Genomic DNA, 14087 nt, shown 5'->3' with positions numbered 1-14087 from the left:
ATAAATAAAATAAATAAATTAAGCAACTTTAGGATAGCAATTCTCCATCCCTGTCTTCAACATGTGTGATTTTATCCCTATCAGAACTGTACAGTCATTTAAAGCATGAATCTTTATTCAGATTTGCAGTCTTAGAGAGCTTCTGGATATGTGGCTGCTTTAGGGAATTTGAATTATGGAAATGTCTAGTCTTTTTTCTAACTGCATCTGATTGGATACAGTTCTGTTCAGTGGGATAAGCCAGCATTAAGTGCTCACCATCAGAGGCTATATAACATTTGTAATGAGAGGTTGGCCCAGAAGCTAGTTGGAAACACGGGCTTCCATGAAATGTGGTGGTGAGTCACTTTAACCAAGAGCACATTACATCAGTGCTGAAAGAAATGGACTAGAATGAAGGCCAATAAAGTGAAGCTCAGTTCAGACAAGACCAGAGATGGATGGCAGGCAACTTGATCTGCTATTCAGACTGATTTAAATGGATTTCTACTTTTTTGTTTTTATTTTTTATCGTGTCAAAAGCGACTTGAGAAACTACAAGTTGCTTCAGGTGTGAGAGAATTGGCTGTCTGCCCAGGGGATGCCAGGAGGTGTTACCATCCCGTGGGATGCTTCTTTCATATCTCCGCATGGGAGGCTGGAGCTGACAGACAGGAGCTCACCCTGTCTTGCAGATTCAAACCACTGACCATCAGGTCAGCAGTTCAGCCGGCACAAGGGTTTAACCCATTGCGCCACTGCAGCTCCTGCCTATTTTTGTTAAATAGGGCATAATGAAGTAATATTTTAAAAGTAATGTAGTAAGTGAGAACAAAGCTACTTTATTTGTTTATTAGTAATAAACTTCTAATTACTTTATAAAGTTTAAAAATATTAATAATTTGAATGGCATGTTAGGAATTATTAAAGTATATTTGACATAAAAATTGTTCAAGTTTTGTGCCACTGTTTTATTAACCTCAATTTTTAAATAAGTTATGTCTAAAATATTTGCAAATATAATTTAGTAAGTTACTTTTCTGACATTGTAATGTAAAATAACAGTAAAATAATTCAAAGCAAGCCATTGTGGATTATTAACTTTTGTTGTTACTTCGTGTGCACGTGTACCTTCACAATTCTACAATTTCACAATTCTACAATTTACCAGACTGTCTTGATTTCTAATCCTAGCACAAGAATTCTGCCAATAACAAAATAACGAAGTGTGCGTCTGCTTTCAGTAGATAACTTGCATGAAGTTGTGTGTGTGTGTGTGTGTGTGTGTGTGTGTATATATATATATATATATATATATATATATGAAACCTTTATGTCTCTAGTTCAGGTAGCAGCTACATCAGAAAGTAATTTGTACTTATCTTGTATCCTAAGTTAATTTCAGCTTTTGTCTTCATGGAATTAGATAGCAATCCTGGAAAGATAAGCACATCAGAAAATGAAGCCATGTTTGATAGGAGTGGCCTATTTGACTGTTGATGTAGGATAAAGGTTTTGCAGTTACGTGTGTGATTTTTTAAAAATCAGCATTGTTTGATTGGCTTTTATTGTGGGTTTTCCCCCTTAATGTTTTAATTTTAGGCCTGGTAGTTGTGCTTGAGGCACCACAAAAGAAGTACTGTGATTACCTTTCATGTTGAGTGGAAAATAACATAGTCTGTGTCAGTAAAATTGCAAGGCATAATACTATACAGTTTGGCCCATGGGGATACATTCAGAGACCACCACTCCCCACCCCACCCCCCACCCCCCACCCCATGGATAGCTGAAACCATAGATAATAGCAAACTATTTTTGACTATACACAGGTCTAAAGAATAGCACTGAAGAACCTAGAGAACCCAACACACTTTGTGTGTGTGTGTGTGTGGGGGGGGGGGGGTATTTTTGGAATGCAGATAAGTGAAACTGTGGGTATAGAGTCTGGGGATAAGAGTTCATACTGTTTGCCTTGTTCTGGATTCCTGGAGAACAGAGAAAGTCCATTTTGTGAAAGGTTATTTTCAGTGGTTCTAACATTTTCTCACCTGTTTTTCTCATTATCTGTAAGCCTGGCAGTACTGATCTTCATAAATACTACATCTACTCTCTCTAGTTTCTATTTTTTTTTCTTTTTCTTTTTGTGCCTGTGTACCACACACTATCTTTAGCTTTCAGACTTACTCATTTGAGGGTGTGTGTGAGTTAGAAGCATGTGGTTTTCATGTTTATGTTTTCTGAATTTATAGCTGACATTCTTGTTAACAAAATTTCTGAAACACTGTGTTTTAAAATAACTATCTTGAAAGCTTTTTAAAAACACGTTTGCTGTGCAGATGGCATGATGTCATACAAATTGTCTTCAGCAAGAAATCTCAATCAGTTGCCAACTGTGTTACCACTTAAGATATTTGTATTAAACATGTGGTGCCTATTCTTAGTTAAACATCTTAACAGGCGACTCATGAACTGAAAATTATAAAGCTGTGTATTGCATTCCTGTATTTTACTTACACAGGCAAACAGTCTCTGTGTGGCTGAATTTAGAAAGCTTTTACTTGATGGTCTGATTTCTCTAAATCTTCGTAAGATAATAAGAGTAGTGAGAGATGATGATGTACCTGTAATTATAATTTCTGCTTATCTTCCATACAATAGGCATATCTACTTCAGTCTGGATCATGCTTTCTATCAATCCAAACAAAATAGGATGGCAAGATTGTTGTCGAGCACAATAGCCCCTCCCCAAAGATTTATAGTTCACCAAGGGCTCAGAAATAAATACTGTATTTACTTGAATCTAATGCTCACCTTCCCAGAATTAGGGTGCATGTAATATTCACATAATACGAGCCCACACGATCTCTTCGATCATCTGGAGAGGCCCTGCTCGCGCTCCCACCACCATCACAAGCGCGATTGGTGGGGATGAGGAAGAGAGCCTTCTCGGTGGTGGCCCCTTGACTCTGGAACTCACTCCCCAAGGACATTAGGCATGCCCCCAACTCTGGCAGTCTTTAGGAGGAGCCTGAAAACGTGGTTGATTTAGTGTGCCTTCCCAGAATAAGGAAACTCCCAGCAATATGTCCCTAAACGCATTTTACTAGTGATCTAGGTTTGCACATTTCATCCCTCTCCAAAACTTCTATCCCAGTTATATGTCACCTTGTCATGCCCAGCATTATTTTTTTAAAAAAATTAATTATTACATTTGGCCCAGCCATAGGTTTTTAAACGCATCGTGTTATTGTTAATGTTTATTGCTTATTTTCTGCTTATGAGTTTATTTATTGTTTTGTATTACTGTTGCTATTGTTTATTGTTGTATTGTGGGCTCAGCCTCATGTAACCAGCACCGAGTCCCTTGGGGAGATGGTAGCGGGGTACAAATAAAGTTTTATTATTATTATTATATGGTACTTTTTTTAGTTTCAGGGTTTTGAAAATTGAGGTGTGCATTAGATTCAATGGCGCATTAGACTCTAGTAAATATGGGTGTATGATTTTTTTTTCCTTTATAAAACAACCCAAACAAGCTCAAAACATCAGAAGTTAAAGACCAAACCAGCAACCGCTATCATATCTAACACTTTAATAAATTGTATCTGTTCTTCATGACCTATATAATTTTCTCTTTTTTTATACTGTCTCTATTACATACAGTATTTTATAATTCTGTTTTATAAAATATATCAAGACAGCCAACTCTTCATGACCCTGCAGAATAATCCCCTGAGAGCATAAAGGCTAAAAAAAAACCCTCTGTGGGTCTATTCCCAAACCCATTGTTCATGTGTATGCAGAGATAGGTGATTTCCTTTTAAAGCTGAGAGATTGCTGCCTACAAGAAAAGGGCTTATAATGTGTATGTGTTAAACCTCCTTGTGGACAACCAAGCCAAACAGCATCTCTATCTTACACCTTTGTTTTCTGAATCTCCCATCTTTGTTTGGCACGGGACTGGGCATTTCAGCCCATCAACATATCTTTGCTCTTTGTTTCTCAGGTTGTGCCCTCCCGGGGGGGGGGGGGGTGGCTTTTCACTTGACCAGTTCTTCACTCTGACAAATCAGCAGCTGTCTTTCTCCATTGCCAACCAATCCTGGCTTAAATCCTAGCCAGCCTCTTTTCTGGCCAGGCAGGGGAGGAGGCAGGAAGTCTGAATAGCTATAAGAAATGTATAAGGTATCTTGTATTTCTCTGTATGCTATTGCTTAAACATTTACATGCATCCCTTTTGACCAAATAGAAATAAACCTCTTTGGCTTGTCTTCAAGTTGGTGTGTTAGTTTTTCTATCCTGATCTATCTGGTTTATATGGCTCACCAGGCACGCATCCTCTTTAATTGTGGTCCTAGCTCAAAATTCGACTACAAGATCACTTTAAACCAGCATCTCCTATTGTTTTACCAATCTGATTTTTTCATTAGTTTGACTCGAATCATGCTTTTCCTCCAGGATTGGGCTTAAAATGTCTTGCAACAAAAGTAAAAAAAAATTACAGATCTTTTTAAAAAGGCAAGAAGTACTGTAATAATGCTAAATACACGCTTAAACAAATTGTCATAATAAAACACAATTAACTAGTTAACAGGCAGGCAGTTTCCAAAAGTATGGATGATAAAAAAACATTTATGCCTGGGTGTAGAAGGAGAACAGATAAGGAACTAACCTAACCTTTTTTGACAAAAAAATCCCACAGCAAGAAGTTACCACCAAAAAGACAATATCTCAGGATGGCAGTTGTGCTTGTAAGGGTGATGGATCCAAAAGAAGGGCTCCTTCACAAAATCTCAATTTGGACAGTTCTATGGGAAATACAGATCTCAAGACAAAGAGCTTTTAGATGATAGTCAGCATTGAATTGTACCTGTAAACAAATTACTGGCCAGTGACCAATTAATCTGTTACAATGGGGTGGGAAACTGCTAACAGGGCAGGGACCATTTTTCCTCTCTGCCCCTACCTAGCAGACCTCAGCCATGCATTTCAGGATGCCTGAAGTGATGTTATGTTAATCCAAACTGCTGTTTTGGCAGATTATCACCCTGTTTTGGGGGAGGGAGCAAATTATTACCTTTTTATGGAGATATGGAATATTTTGGGTGGCCAAAAATCCTCAAATCAGACCATTTTTTGTTTTGGGGGAGCTCTGAAGATTTTGCAGATCCTGTTTGGGCAGTGGGGTCTCAGGGGTCACACATAGGGCATCCAAGACTGCCCATTGACTGTAGACCACATGACAACATCTGGTTATAACTCGTAGTAAATAGTTCAGAACCTTCTGCTAGTGCAAAATGTAGCATCCAAACTGCTGTCAAGAGACCATATAGCACTAGTTATACAAGACCTACACAGCTTCCAATCTGTTTCTGAGCTCAATTCAAGGTACCGATGGTTATTCACAAAGTCCTAAATAACTTGGTACTAGAATATCAGCCTCATCCCATATGTTCCATGTCGGAACACTTTATGATGTTAGGTTGGTGGATCCATGCAACAGTATTAATTTATAGTTTAGATATCACATTTCTTTGTATGTTTGACAAGGAATATGTGTATTTTGACTTGGTGAATCTTTGAATAGAGATAATATGGTATTTCAGCAAATCTTTTGAAGGGACCTAAAGGTTTTAGAGGAGGCAAGGTTGTGTTATGTAAAGTGGTACTTATAAGAACACATTAGTTGCCCCCCTTGTACTCATCTCAAATAGTAGATCAATTCAGCCCACTCAGAATGTACTGAAGTGTAAAAAAAAATCTTAGAAACCCGAGATTACACTTCACAACAAAACCTAATCCAGTTTTAGAAATTCTTTCTGCAGTAGCTGTACAGGGAATTTGGCTCTAAAGGTGCAGACGAATTTATCTTGGAGGAAGAGTTACTTGTTTGGCTTTAATCTGAATTTCCTCTACCCATGAAGGGGATCTCTTTCTATAAGCAAAGACATCAAAACCCTTTCTTACTTATTAACTGAAAAGATTCAACTGAATGAAGCTTCTGAAATTTAAAATAATAGTTGCTTTATTTTGATGTTTGAGAAACAAAGATACCAAAGAAGAAAACCTTCTTTCATAAAGATCACATTTTTTAAAAAAAAAAAAGAAAATCATATAACTCTGCAGAGTAAAGGGGGGTTATAACCAATATTGACATTTGTTCTGTTAAAACTTACAGAGGTAGAAGAACTTTCAGATTTCTGTATTTATTTATTTAGTTACTCATTTTTGCCTTTCAGCACCCCAAGGCCCCTGAGGTTATGTACAATGGATAAAAACATATAAAAAACAAATAAGTTACCAGAACACGTTGCTTCTTTTTTTAAAAAACCTTTTAAAATAGTTCTAAAGTCACATTACACAAAATGAAGTTATAAACAGCCAAAACAGTCACCCTAATTATAAGGATTAAAGGCGGAATTAAAGCTAAATTAACTTTTGCCTGTATTTCTACTGTGAAAAATGTTCAAATAGAGAGAAATGAAAAAAGTATTTTTAGAACTGAAGAACAAACCATCATCAGACTTAAATGGCATTTGTCAAGAAGTTTATAAGAACTTGACACTGAAGTTGATGTACCACTGAACAGAAACCAGTTAATGGAAGACTGGTTTACAGCTTAATTGAGGGGATCTGATCAAAAGCATCCTTAATTGCTGGACATACATATGAATATTTTTTCTGAAGCTTCTTTAACTATTTAGGGTTTTTTTTTTAAGGTAAACAAAAGATTAAGTGAGTAAGTCTTCAAAACATTCAATAGTTCATTATTAATGTCTTTAAAAGGAAAACTATGGAGTGACAATTGGTTAAAAAAGAGGAAACATGGGGTAAGACCTAAATCGTTTTCACACTGGAGGAACCAGCTGTGTGGTTCCCCAAGGTTTTGCTTTGGAACAGGTGTTGTTTAACTTGTGCAGACATGTTTTGAAGTAAGGATATAATACCAAGGTACTGAAGTCTACAATTGGCTGCAAGTGATTCAGGGCATTGAGGAGACTAAAGAGTTTGAAAAGGATCTCTCAGTAGTTGAATTATTGGAAAACCCAGTGAAAGATGAGATTTAGCTAAAGCATGTGGAAAGTTGTGCCCCTTAGCAGACACAATTCTGAGTAGACATTATTGAGTTCACAATTAGTCATGAGCCACTAGGAAAAGATATCTTAGAGATACTGTGGAAAGCTCATTAGAAAATGCCAGCCTGGAATACTGTAGCAGAGAGGAGAATGCAGGGTTATTAATACTATACAAAGTATGAAGTCATTTGGTATTATTATACAAGATGTTTTATAGAGACTTGATTGTCCTAGCTTTAAGAATGGTGTGGAAGGAATAATGAAAGCTATAAAAGCTTTAAGGCTATGCTATTACATAATTACCTAGGATGTAATACCGTTGAAGACAGTGGGATGCACTTTTGAGTAAATATACACAAATTGTTCCGATGATTAAGAGGAATGATCGATAGCCCTACAATGAAGTCCAGGTTCACTGCCGGATGGCTTCATATGAAACATTTTTTTCTTCAAGGTGTTATTTTCTTAGATGACTTTTTAAAATGCCTGGAAAAGTTTGTGAAAGATCATTGTCTGTTTTGTGGAGGAACCAGACTTGTAATACTATGACATGTTTGTGAGTGGCTCCATACATTTATTAGATCTTCTAGAATTTAGATTATTATTATTTTCATCTGGACTTTAGATGATGGTGAATTCCCATTAGCCAGTAATAAAAAATGATATGATTTTTTATTATTATTTAAAGCAAGAGTGCAATAGATTCCCCATCCCTGAACTAGAGGCTGGAGATCTCATCCCCAAGAAAAAGGGCGGTCTCTAGACCAAAAGATTCTTTTTTAAACCAATAGCTGCAAGGGCCTGCAGGCTGGCTTTCAGCCTCTGTTAATAATTAACTTCCAGGGTGCTGCTAAAACTGTAGCAACCCTGGGGGAAAATGCAAAGGGATGCTATTTCAAGCAACTAAAGGGCAATGCAAACCAAACTCCTGAAAGACGGAACATGTACTCTGCAACAAGAAGATGCTTGATCATTTGAAATCAAAAATCTGTTAAACTCTCATAAGGGCTGCCGCTATATATGGAGCTGAATGTTGGCCAGCAACTAAAGAAACAGAAAGCCACCTTGGTGTTATGGAGATGAGGATGCTACGATTTACATCTGGCGTCACACGTCTTGACTACATCTGCAACAATGACATCTGGCAGCGCTTTGGCATTGCCCCATTTGCTGACAAACTACAAGAATCGTGCCTCAGGAGGTATGGTCATACTCTCTGAGGTGAAGATGAGTCCATTTGCAAAATTACTCTTGACTTAGAAGTATGCGGCAAGAGACCAAAGGAACGACCAAAGCAATGCTGGCTGGACATGTTGCACAATGATCTGAAGACTGCTGGAATACACCCTTATCAGGTGCATGACTAGGTAAAATAGCGACAACAAACCAATACAGCAGACCCCGATCAAGCAGGATAAACACTGAAAAAGAAGTATGGTTTGGGAATTGGACTATAACTTTGTAGACCAGGGTTTGAATTCCCAGTCTGCCATGGAAATCCATTGGGTAGCCTTGAGCCAGTTATATACTCTCAGTTGCAGAGGAAGACAACCTCCCTCTGAACAAATCAAGCTTGTGATGCAGTTGTCTTAGGGTCACTAGAATTTGGAAACGACTTGAAGGCACAAAGCAACAATATAATAGAGGGAACTTTTCATAGTAATTTGAACATTGGACTATGTATGACTTTGGAGACGGGTTTGAATTCCCATTTGATGATGTGACTTTGGGCAAGTCACAATCTTTCTGTCCCAGAGGAAGGCAGAGGCAAATATTGCCAAGAAAGCCTCCTGATAGGTTTACCTTAGGTTCACCATAAGTTGAAAATGACTTGAAGGCAACAACTGCATATAAACACTGTCGTATTATCCCAGTATATTTAAATACATGAACATCATGTATGTTTTTAAAGGTTTGGGGGAAAGTGAATTGTTCACATCATCATCTTACCTGTTTTGTCCAAAAATGTTAAACCTTATGAAATATAATTTATGTGGAAGAAACTTGTTGTGACATAAGTAATAAAACTCCAGAAACATATCGGTTTTTCAGATAACTCACTGTGTTCAGTGGGACTTCCTCTCAGTATTAGAACTAAATTATTACTATTTACTTTACATTGATATAGCTAAAATGTGTGTGGTGAAATATGGCTTGATAAATAGCTTGGTGTACTTCATTTATGCCCCTTTTCAAAATGAACATTGCAGATTTTTCATTTTCAGAATATTACCAAATCTGAATAAGTGGGGAAACACAGGCACAGAAAATCAAAGTAAAGGGGGAAAATAGCAAATGTTTAGTTTTTCTGTTGGTTGGTCTACATACTGAACATTTTTTCCTTCTGACTTCATGCACTCAGCACTTCACCAGAAGCTGATGATGAATTATATCTACATGTTCACTACTAAATGCTTCCCTGAGGGTATTTCTTTGGAGTTGTTTAACTAGCCAGCTTATGTTGTCACTCTGCTTCTACTGCTAAGTAAACTACATTCTTCCATTCTTCCTAGATTCATGAGAAACTGCATTACTATGAAAAGCAGAGCCCTGTGCCCATGTTGTATGGAGCATCAGCCTTGGCAGATGATGTAAGTGTCCCTGATGAGACCATTGGCACCATACTTCCCTAAACTGTTTGGAAGGAAAACATAGAGCAACTATATGAATAGGCCCATGTTAGCTAGATGTGCAGAGGTTTCCAAAGAGTTGTCATCGCAGGATTGCAAATGTTGTTTTGATTTTTATTAGCAGTGTTACTGTTCTAATAACATAGCATCTAGATAGGCTCTTGTTCTGCTTTAGTACCATATAAAAATATGAGTTAGAAGTCTACACTGAAAGTGATGCTGTTAGCTACTGATTTGTTACAAGAGTCAGACAAGAGGAATGTTTTCCAAAGCTAAATGTGAATGAGATAGCTAAAGTGCTGACAGAGTAAGAAAAACGACTGATAAAACTAAAAGAAATTAACCTTATGAAAGATATAGGAAGGGGTGGTCAAAAAATAACAGTTTAAAAAGACGCAAAGATTTATAATACATTAAAGCTTTCCAAATTACTTTCATAACTAAAAAATAAAATTCGACCCGTTGGCATTGATAGAGTATTTAATTTCCTGTTACTATAATTTTTATTAATAAAAATCGAGCCTGCCTTTTTTTCTATTATATGTTAAATTCTACAACCTTGATGAATTGTGTGCACACCTGTGTAAACTATGACAAAACTTGAGGTAGACAGGATTTTTTAAAAGAAGCAAGTTAAACTGATTTAGGTGAAAGTTTAGGTACGTTTGGTACAGTGGTGCACACTTAGGGGAAGCCTTTGGTACAGTGCTTTTAGCCTTGGTTACTGCCTTCTAATTTCATGTAGATTAATTACATGCACAAAATTTTTGTGTGACATTTATTCTTGTACACTGCTGAGAGAATGACACCCAACTCCAGTAAATATATATTATTTGAAAGTTACTTTCGCACTGAAATGTGCAGTACTACAATGTATTATTTAAACATGAAAATTTATTTTCAAATGAATGATGAGGAATTTTGGTATTTTATTCAATTATTCCATTGGCAAGATTTGTGCTTTGTGGTACAGGGTGTGTAAATTGAGCTTGTCGCTGAAGTTCATTTTTCAGTCTTTAGCAATAGCTTGAATATCTGGTAATCTGATCGAGGTCATGTTACTATTATTAACTTTTTTGACGTTTAACAGGCTGCTTGCTCTTTGTATGTAAACATAATAAAATTTGGGCTACTAGCTCTATGAGGGCTCTCTGGTTCCTTATCCCAGCCCTAAACATAAGAGCTACTGTGGCTTTTTGGAAGCAGTGTGGATTTCACCACTTCATTCAGAAGCTGTTTTTTATAGGCAGTGTCAAGGTTTGATCCAGTCATTTTTACAACCAGCCCTTTGTTTGCACGCAAAGGACCATTCGCTTTAGATGAAGTGCTGGGATTTGCCCTCATTGCTATAAACCAGAATGTGATCTGGGTGTACTGTTGCCAGATATGATTACTTTAGTCAATCTCAGTTGAAAGCCCTGGCCAGAATTTAGCATAAGGACCAAAAAAATGAAGAATAAGGATTGATAGTCTGTTTTTCTTCATGCTGAACACACTGGAAAGTAATAACCTTGAACAAGATTGATTCTTGGTTGTCACTGACTCAGTGAAACAATGCTCTTGCTAATGTTCTTTGTGTCACTTAAATCACCTTCATAGTTGGCTGAGGAGCTGCAAAGCAAACCGCTGAACAACGAGATCAGAGAACTCCTAAGACTACTGTCAAAACCCAACCTCAAGGTGAGAACATGTTTCCACCTGTTAAAATGCAAACCTGTTCACTCACCTGCTTTTGAAGTTTGCTGCAAGTTTTGCCTGATTGTGGGTTTTTTTTTTGTTTTTGCAAAATTACTAGAAAAAATGGCTTGAGTTGTTAAAGAAATTGTCACTGCATTGCGGTGGATTATTGTGATTGGTGAAACATGTCCAGTATAAGTGCAGCCAAACATTTTGTCAGAAGGGATGAATAAGTACTTTTTTCTATGCTAAACATACCTCTGTCTTATAGAATGGGGGAAAGTCTGCACTTTAGATGGAATTGTGCTAACTAGAAGGAACTGTGCATTTGTTGCATGGCACATAAACCAGTAGAGAATGGCTTGATGAATACATAGCAAAGGAAAAATTCTGCATGGTAGCATTAGTCTGAAGGTGTAAGGCATTTGTTTTCCTATTGCCTTTTATTCTCATGTGTCTGGTTGCTGTTCTGGAAAACTTAACTGAAACTCACATATCTTGAAGAATAATAAAACACTGGTTCTTATCTGTGTTCAAATGAACCTTGGGTGATTTTTCTGATTTTTTTTTTAAAAAATACTTATATAATAGAAAGATGCTACATCATAAATTTACCTTAGGCAGTCAATATGTAATGGAATTAAAATCCCTAACACGTTGTCAATATTATACTAGTATGTTCCACCATGTCTAGAAAGAAATGTCCAGATGGTGATGTGCCTCAATGTAAAGTCTTGTAAGGAAGAGTTTAAAGTGCTGGATAGGTTTAGCATAGAAGAAACGCTTAAGAGGAAAGATAAAAGTGGTTTCCCAGCAGGAGAAACTTCCTAATGGTTTAAATAGAGGGCTAAACTCTCAGAAGGTTATGTGCTTTTCTTTGCTCGAGATATTTAAACAGTCTGGATGACTATATGTGAAGGATTCTGTACTTGCATCCTACATTGTGGAGCATGAACTTAGCATTCGATTAGATGTTATTTGCAGTCGTTTCAGACTATGTGACGATTCTTCACAGAACAATATTTAATTCAGAGGATCTTGTGGATATCAGAATATATGCTATCCAATGCTGGATGAACTTTATGGTTAATTACAAATTATTGTTATGAGCCAGGAAAATAGTATTACACACCTGGCTTTTTCTGCCCCACAGTGGTTTCTTTTTGGCTTCATCAGAAATGTCTGGTTGATTATTAAAAGCATTAACTATTGGCCCAAGCAGAATGTTCCATGACATATTTCTTAAACATATCATGGTTGCAACAAAGATATAACTGAACATTACAATTTCACCTAAAGTAGAAAATCCATTTGGATAAGATACTTATTTGTTTATTTACAACATTTCTACCCCGCCCTTCTCAACCCCCGAGAGGGGACTCAGAGCAGCTAACACTGGCAACAATTCGATGCCACAATATCACAATATACAATAATATAAAAACCATAAAATACACAATAGATTAAAACAATAACATTAATTATAAAGTCATAGTAGCCATTTCCATTATCATAACAATCATCATATGGTCCAGTTCAATGTCCAAAGATACACTTTGGTGCTTAATACCAAAGAATGCTTTAATGATTAATATCAAAGAAACTTCAGCTATGATACAGCCATTGAGTAGTGATCATAGACCTACTCACTGAAGAATCTATTGCATCTGGGAAAAAGGAGTAACTCTGTTGCTTAGCTCATGTGTGTAATCCGTTAGTATGGCTGTGAATTTCAGCATGATAAATCAGAATTATCCATACCATGCTGTAAAATGCAAAGATTATGTGAGAGGTAGTATTGTATAATGATTTGAGTGTTTGACAAAACTCACACCCCACTCAGCCATGGAAACCTGCCGAGTGGTCTTGGACCAGTCAAACCCTCTTAGCTTTTAAGAGAGGGCAATAGCAAAGCACTGAATAAATCCTGCTGAGTAAACCCCAGGATAGAATAGTCTTAGGGATGCTATAACTTGGAGTTGACATGATATACAATGTTGGTGTGTATCTATTGCATTAACAAACATGCTTCTGGTCGCTTCCAGAAGGGACAGAGAGTTTCATCTATGCAAATGGTCGTGCCATTACCGCTCAAGCAGGCAGCTTTGAGATGGTTAAACAGAAGCTCTCCGAAACTCTGGGTGTTCTTACTGCCTATTACAGGGAAAACCAGCTGATCCCTAATCCATCTAAAACACAGACATGTGCTTTTCACCTCAAGAACAGACAAGCATCCCGAGCTCTGAGGATTACCTGGGAAGGAATCCCACTGGAGCATTGCAGCACACCCAAATATCTGGGAGTCACTCTGGACTGTGCCCTGACCTTCAAGAAGCACTGCCTGAATATCAAGCAAAAAGTGGGCGCTAGAAATAATATCATACGAAAGATGACTGGCACAACCTGGGGATCACAACTAGACACAGTGAAGACATCTGCCCTTGCGCTTCGCTACTGTGCTGCTGAGTACGCATGCCCAGTGTGGAACACATCTCACCACATTAAAACATTAGATGTGGCTCTTAATGAAACATGCTGCATCATCACGGGGTGTCTGCGCCCTACACCACTGGAGAAATTACACTGTTTAGCCGGTATTGCACCACCTGACATCCACCGGGAAGTAGCAACCAATAGTGAAAGGACCATGGCAGTGACATCTCCAGCTCATCCCCTGTTTGGATATCAGACAGCACGTCAATGACTTAAATCAAGAAATAATTTT

General features: G+C 37.4%; 1 protein-coding gene across 6 annotated transcripts in view; it reads left to right on the top strand.

Moving 5' to 3' along the window:
* MPP7 (MAGUK p55 scaffold protein 7) overlaps window positions 1-14087 on the top strand; it is a 92704-nt gene that overhangs the window by 43953 nt on the left and 34664 nt on the right. For all 6 annotated transcript variants that reach the window (XM_060782466.2, XM_060782465.2, XM_060782464.2 and 3 more), the window contains 2 exons: window positions 9569-9646; window positions 11285-11365. In XM_060782466.2, coding sequence (XP_060638449.2) covers window positions 9569-9646; window positions 11285-11365 — 159 coding nt within the window. The remainder of the gene's footprint in view (window positions 1-9568; window positions 9647-11284; window positions 11366-14087) is intronic.

Source organism: Anolis sagrei, chromosome 6 (assembly GCF_037176765.1).
Source record: "Anolis sagrei isolate rAnoSag1 chromosome 6, rAnoSag1.mat, whole genome shotgun sequence".
In the NCBI taxonomy this organism is placed as follows: domain Eukaryota; kingdom Metazoa; phylum Chordata; class Lepidosauria; order Squamata; family Dactyloidae; genus Anolis; species Anolis sagrei.
The sequence above is the reverse complement of the archived record's forward strand: the minus strand, read 5'-3'. Positions and strand labels throughout refer to the sequence as shown.